At 42.0% G+C, this 6,621-nt stretch overlaps 2 protein-coding genes across 3 annotated transcripts in view; both read left to right on the top strand.

The window, feature by feature from the left end:
- Positions 1-292, top strand: part of pparaa (peroxisome proliferator-activated receptor alpha a) — a 36,594-nt gene extending 36,302 nt beyond the window's left edge. For both annotated transcript variants that reach the window (XM_072453234.1, XM_072453233.1), the window contains exon 8: positions 1-292. This exon is cut by the window's left edge and continues 190 nt beyond it. In XM_072453234.1, the coding sequence (XP_072309335.1) occupies positions 1-55 (55 nt within the window). In that variant the 3' untranslated portion in view covers positions 56-292.
- Positions 293-3,332: 3,040 nt separating this feature from the next.
- cdpf1 (cysteine rich DPF motif domain containing 1) lies at positions 3,333-6,621 on the top strand. Its single transcript, XM_072454171.1, has 3 exons — positions 3,333-3,496; positions 3,815-3,926; positions 6,007-6,621. Exons 1-3 carry the CDS (start codon positions 3,375-3,377, stop codon positions 6,133-6,135), a joined length of 363 nt encoding a protein of 120 aa, XP_072310272.1. The 5' UTR covers positions 3,333-3,374; the 3' UTR covers positions 6,136-6,621.

Genomic DNA, 6,621 nt, shown 5'->3' with positions numbered 1-6,621 from the left:
GGAGGACACTTCACTACATCCACTGCTGCAGGAGATATACAGAGACATGTACTGAGACGTGGACGTGCGCCTGCTCGGACCGTTATATTTACGTGAGATCAAATTAGACTGTGAGTGAAACAGACCAAAGGGTTTGTCGTTTAGTGCCTTATTAATTCTGACTAAATGTAATTTTAAAAATGCAATAGAACACAACTGAACAATACTGTAAATGCCCTGTGCTAATATGAATATGTATAATGTGTACAGTTTCATATCCAATGTAAATAACTTAATTGTAAAATAAATACATAGCACAATAATAATAATAATGGACTTAGGGAGATGAATAACCAGGGACTTCATTTTGCTTAACAATTTATAACTGACTCGGATGGTGGAATACACAATGATCTTGAAACATTGTTGGTCAGTGTGAAATGTTTCCGATTTCTGATTTGTTTTGTGTAAATAAAACTAGAGTATTTAGATATATACTTTTTATGGTATGTATAGTTTAGGTTCTCTTTAAATCATGCAACAAATGGTTACAATGGAAATAAATATCAACATTGAAAGTGTCCTTTTATTTTCTTTATTAAAACAGAGTTATTAGAATGAAAGAGCGTAATGATTATTTTATTGTGTCAGTATGAACCATTGTATTGCAATTTACCAATTAGAGATGAAGTGACCTGTGCTTTCTTTAATTATGTTTCAAATGTATCAATAACCTGGTCCCTGAACCGCTCGGTACATTTATACAGAGACTGAACAGCAGCAAAACTCTGGAATTACACACTGACATAAAGTGCATCTCGGAGGTGAAAATGTCACCTCCAGATTTAAGTTCTGGCTGAAAGAACATCAAAACTGTTCCGACACGTGTAAGAATGCATGAGTGAAAATGCATGAGTGAAAATGTATGAGTGAAAATGCATGAGTGAAAATGTATGAGTGAGGAAGAATGAGCTGTGCAGATGTGTAACTGTCAAATTTACCACTGATTTATTTATAAAAATGTAAATGTGTTTTAATGCCTTTTATATCCATGGGGGGAGTAGAAATGCCCAACCAGGGACGGGAGTTTAAAATTAGCTCTGGCTATAAACTTTGAATGAATCACATCGGTTACAAGCTTTGTTTTGTAACTATGTACAGTACAGCGCAAACGTTTGGACACACACCACAGAGTGAAGGCAAAAGGGCCGACAAGTGCTGAGCATCTCTGGGAACTCCTTCAATACTGATGGAAGAACTCCTTCAAGACTGAGAACTCCTTCAAGACTGATGGAAGAACTCCTTCAAGACTGATGGAAGAACCTCCTTCAAGACTGATGGAAGAACCTCCTTCAAGACTGATGGAAGAACCTCCTTCAAGACTGATGGAAGAACCTCCTTCAAGACTGATGGAAGAACCTCCTTCAAGACTGATGGAAGAACTCCTTCAAGACTGATGGAAGAACCTCCTTCAAGACTGATGGAAGAACCTCCTTCAAGACTGATGGAAGAACTCCTTCAAGACTGATGGAAGAACCTCCTTCAAGACTGATGGAAGAACTCCTTCAAGACTGATGGAAGAACTTCAAGACTGATAGAAGAACTCCTTCAAGACTGATGGAAGAACTCCTTCAAGACTGATGGAAGAACCTCCTTCAAGACTGATGGAAGACCTCCTTCAAGACTGATGGAAGAACTCCTTCAAGACTGATGGAAGAACCTCCTTCAAGACTGATGGAAGAACCTCCTTCAAGACTGATGGAAGAACCTCCTTCAAGACTGATGGAAGAACTCCTTCAAGACTGATGGAAGAACTCCTTCAAGACTGATGGAAGAACCTCCTTCAAGACTGATGGAAGAACTCCTTCAAGACTGATGGAAGAACTCCTTCAAGACTGATGGAAGAACTCCTTCAAGACTGATGGAAGAACCTCCTTCAAGACTGATGGAAGAATGGAAGAACTTCTTCAAGACTGATGGAAGAACCTCCTTCAAGACTGATGGAAGAACCTCCTTCAAGACTGATGGAAGAACCTCCTTCAAGACTGATGGAAGAACCTCCTTCAAGACTGATGGAAGAACCTCCTTCAAGACTGATGGAAGAACCTCCTTCAAGACTGATGGAAGAACTCCTTCAAGACTGATGGAAGAACTCCTTCAAGACTGATGGAAGAACCTCCTTCAAGACTGATGGAAGAACTCCTTCAAGACTGATGGAAGAACCTCCTTCAAGACTGATGGAAGAACTCCTTCAAGACTGATGGAAGAACTCCTTCAAGACTGATGGAAGAACTCCTTCAAGACTGATGGAAGAACTCCTTCAAGACTGATGGAAGAACCTCCTTCAAGACTGATGGAAGAACTCCTTCAAGACTGATGGAAGAACCTCCTTCAAGACTGATGGAAGAACTCCTTCAAGACTGATGGAAGAACCTCCTTCAAGACTGATGGAAGAACTCCTTCAAGACTGATGGAAGAACCTCCTTCAAGACTGATGGAAGAACTCCTTCAAGACTGATGGAAGAACTCCTTCAAGACTGATGGAAGAACCTCCTTCAAGACTGATGGAAGACCTCCTTCAAGACTGATGGAAGAACCTCCTTCAAGACTGATGGAAGACCTCCTTCAAGACTGATGGAAGAATGGAAGAACTTCTTCAAGACTGATGGAAGAACCTCCTTCAAGACTGATGGAAGAACCTCCTTCAAGACTGATGGAAGAACCTCCTTCAAGACTGATGGAAGACCTCCTTCAAGACTGATGGAAGAATGGAAGAACTTCTTCAAGACTGATGGAAGAACCTCCTTCAAGACTGATGGAAGAACCTCCTTCAAGACTGATGGAAGAACTCCTTCAAGACTGATGGAAGAACTTTTCAGGTGACGACCTCTTGAAGCTCATCAAGAGAATGCCACGAGTGTGCGAAGCAAAAATCAAAGCTAAAGGTGGAGATACTTTGAAGAACCTTGAATATAAGACATATTTTCAGTTGTTTCACACTTTTTTTTTAAGTATATAATTCCACATGTGTTAATTCATAGTTTTGATGCTTTCAGTGTGAATCTACAATTTCCACAGTCTGTCATTTTCTGTCTGTCCAAACTTTTGGTCTGTGCTGTATGATTGCATTGTCCCTGTCAAATAAATGGATAAATAAAGTTGGTGTTTGTTCTCATAATTGTACATATATTTATGCAGAATTAGAGAACAGGCACAAATTTCGTCTCTAATTAGTAAACTGCAATACAAATGGTTCATACTGAAACAAAACAGTGTGATGCACATGCAGTACTCGCTTCTCCCCCGCGCCGGCAGATGGCGCTAGAGCCTCGTCCAAAACCCGCTGTCCCGCAAACAACAGAACCAGGAACTTGTCTTGTTTTGGTCCCAAAACAATGAGCGAAAGTCACGAAAGTTCCACCGAGCCGCCGCCTAAACTGTTCATCTGTGACTTGTGCGGCTTGACCAGTCCTTTCTCCTACTACGGCCAGAAACCGCCCAACACCAGAGCGTTAGTGTAAGTGACGGAGGAGCCGCGACTGTCCATGAAGCTAACATGCTAAAGCTAACGCGGCGCCACCGTTCATGACACGCACAGACACGTATTAAACATAATAAAGTGCTAAAGAGGATAAAAACGTGTTGTTTTCATCTGTGACTTGTGCGGCTTGAACAGTCCTTTCTCCTACAGAAACCGCCCAACACCAGAGCGTGAGTGTCCATGAAGCTAACATGCTAAAGCTAACGCGGCGCCTCCGGGTTCATGACATCCACACGCACAGACATATTAAACATAATAAAGTACTAAAGGGGATAAAAACGTGTTGTGTTCCAGGCTGCTGGAGGAGTGTTTCGTGACCAAAGACCCCTTCTGTCCGGATAAGGAGAAGTTTCTCATTTTGGGCTCGAGCTGCAGCGTGTGCCACAAGTGCGTGTGCGTGGGAGCGGTGAGGCCGAACATCCACTTGAACATCCACTTAAACTCACACGCGCTTTAGTTCTATTATTTACTTGTAATAGGCATATTTAACTCTGATTTATCTTGAGCAGTTTTGTACCGTTTTTTGGTATTCTACTTTGTTCTTGTGCACAGTTGCATCACCGAAACGTCCCTGGAAATGTACTTTTTCAGTCGTTTATTTTCTGTTTTGAGTTTGTCATGGCCGATTACATCTATTATTATTAGTTTTATTTATTATTTTTTTAATCCAGAGCAGTTTATGGTGTTATGCCGACACGCAGATCCAATTGTAGCCCCAAATTATCCTTTACAAATACAATAAACACATATTACTGTCTACACCGGTGGTTCTCAAACCCTTTTACACCATGGCTTCGGTTTATATCAGGACTATTTCTGGTCTAAATTAAGGCTAAACCTGCTGTTAAGTAATAATCCACCATTGCCAATTTGCCACGGTAGTTTTAACAAAGAAATGAGTCCAGAAAGAGCAAACATGTGAATAAAATGTACTCAATATGTAATGCCACCAGAAGGATCTCGTGTACTGCAGTTTGAAAAGCACTATTAATACTATCCACTGCACTGCTCCATGTGAAGCCAAATAAAACAAACGTATAACAAAGCGTTCAGGTTTTGGGCCGTGCCTTCTGTTCAAAACAAGCCTCATGTGTTTGCTTTAGTCAGGTGTTTCGGCCCAAACCAAGTATGAGCCTTTGCTGGAGCTCTAATACTCTTAATACTCTAATACTCACGTTTTCTAGGCGAGATGTGAACGTGGCAAAAACAGAATTACATTGCATTTAAAAAGGAATCTGTGACCGACATGTTTTTTAACTTACTTTTTATTCGACAGTACTGAGAAGGCTGTGTCTAAACTCCCGTAATCCTCTTTACAAATGCCCCTAAGGCGTTTCAATATCAACAATGCATCTTTCTAAACGTATTAAACTGAACAAATCTGATCAAATACGAAGCTTAAAGTGCGTTAGTCCTCTTTTTCTTCCGTCCTGCAGTTTCCCTCGGTCGACGGCGCGATCATGTGCTTTCCGTGTGTCCCGGGTGAATTCGATGGATGCCACGATAAAAAATGGATTAATGCAGCGCGTCCTCGAGCGTTACGTCGCTGCCGTGTCGATATAAACAAATTTTTCTCCCGCGTTTCGACACGGGAAGTGCGCTTTATTTCAGGCTTGTGAAAAAGACGCGGCGCGTAAAAGAACTTAAGATGGTTGTGGTTTCGAATAAGAGTCAAACCGGGACCAAAAATTACACTAATAATACTACTAACGACTACTACTGGGACTGAATGGCCGCACCACCTCGTCAATGCCCTGTATAATTCATTAATAAAGGATTACCGTATTTTCCGCACTATAAGGCGCACTGGATTTTACGTCGCACTGTCAATGAATGGTCTATTTTCGATCGTTTTTCATATGTAAAGTGCACTGGATTATAAGGTGCCCTGTTGTTTTTGGAAAAATAAGGCTTCTAAGTGCACCTTATAGTGCTGGAAATACAGTAATGATAAATAATAACTCCAGAACTAAACCTAAAGAACTCTAAAATTCCCACGCTCTTTTATACTGTAAACAAAAAAAAACTCAACACTGAACCCAAATAACTCCAGCCCAGAACTACTGGGACTAAATGGCCACACCACCTCGTCAATGCCCCGTATAATTCATTAATAAAGGATTACCGTATTTTCAGCACTATAAGGCGCACTGGATTTTAAGTCGCACTGTCAATGAATGGGCTATTTTTGATTGTTTTTCATACATAAGTCGTTTTTGGGACAAATTTAAAGGCTTCTAAGTGTGCCTTATAGTGCGGGAAATACGGTAATGATAAATAACAATAACTCCAGCCCACAACTACTGGGACTAAATGGCCACACCACCTTGTCAAAGCCCTGTATAATTCATTAATAAAGGATTACCGTATCTTCCGCACTATAAGGCGCACTGGATTTTAAGGCGCACTGTCAATGAACGGTCTATTTGAACCGAAAGACCTCAAAGTGCCACACTCGTTCATACTGTACTTCTCTTCTGTCCCAGGACTGCAGCCTCTTCTACACCAAGCGCTTCTGCTCGCCGTGTGCGGACGAGCACTTGGACCGCTTCCCCAGTCAGATCCGCGCCGAGCTGGCCAAGAAGCGGCAGAGCTCCAGCGCCGCCGTGCCGTGACGCCGGGCGCAAGAGCGGGTTCACGTCCGGGTTCACGTCCGGGACGCCGTTCAGAGGGCGTCCCGGCCTTTGTCGTAGGCGCAGGAGCAAGCGGAGCCAACCGGGACGCCATTGTGGCACTGTGCGGCGAACGTGACATGGCTATTGTTTGTTTTCACGTTTGTGCCGACGTGTTGTTAGTTTTATGAGTGTGATTTTGAGCCTGTCGCATGTGTTTCTGGAATAATACGGAAACATAAAGCGACATGAGCAGCATTTTCGATTTGGAGTCGCTATTTTGATCATTTGGACTTGGACTTGACTCGAGATGACCAGATGTTTCTCCTCCAAAAAACATAAGACGTGTATGTTCAGAGTTTAACGTTTGAGTTTTTTTATATATAAAGCTGTATTTAGTATTATTTTGGTGTAATGACCTGGAACTTGACTCTGATCTGAGACAAAAGCCTCTGTGGCCTTCAGTCTGGAGCAAACGTGTCAAATAAA

The sequence above is a fragment of the Eucyclogobius newberryi genome, unplaced genomic scaffold (assembly GCF_026437365.1).
Source record: "Eucyclogobius newberryi isolate DKJ021-1_F unplaced genomic scaffold, fEucNew1.0.hap1 SCAF_2, whole genome shotgun sequence".
NCBI lineage: Eukaryota > Metazoa > Chordata > Actinopteri > Gobiiformes > Gobiidae > Eucyclogobius > Eucyclogobius newberryi.
This window is presented reverse-complemented; position numbering and strand designations above follow the sequence as displayed.

Bases quoted from the DNA above. Each gene is read 5' to 3' on its own strand.
- cdpf1 (XM_072454171.1), top strand. From the start codon at position 3,375: ATGAGCGAAAGTCACGAAAGTTCCACCGAGCCGCCGCCTAAACTGTTC. The intron at 3,497-3,814 runs GTAAGTGACGGA...GTTGTGTTCCAG, and splicing joins CCCAACACCAGAGCGTTAGT to GCTGCTGGAGGAGTGTTTCG. The intron at 3,927-6,006 runs GTGAGGCCGAAC...CTTCTGTCCCAG, and splicing joins AGTGCGTGTGCGTGGGAGCG to GACTGCAGCCTCTTCTACAC.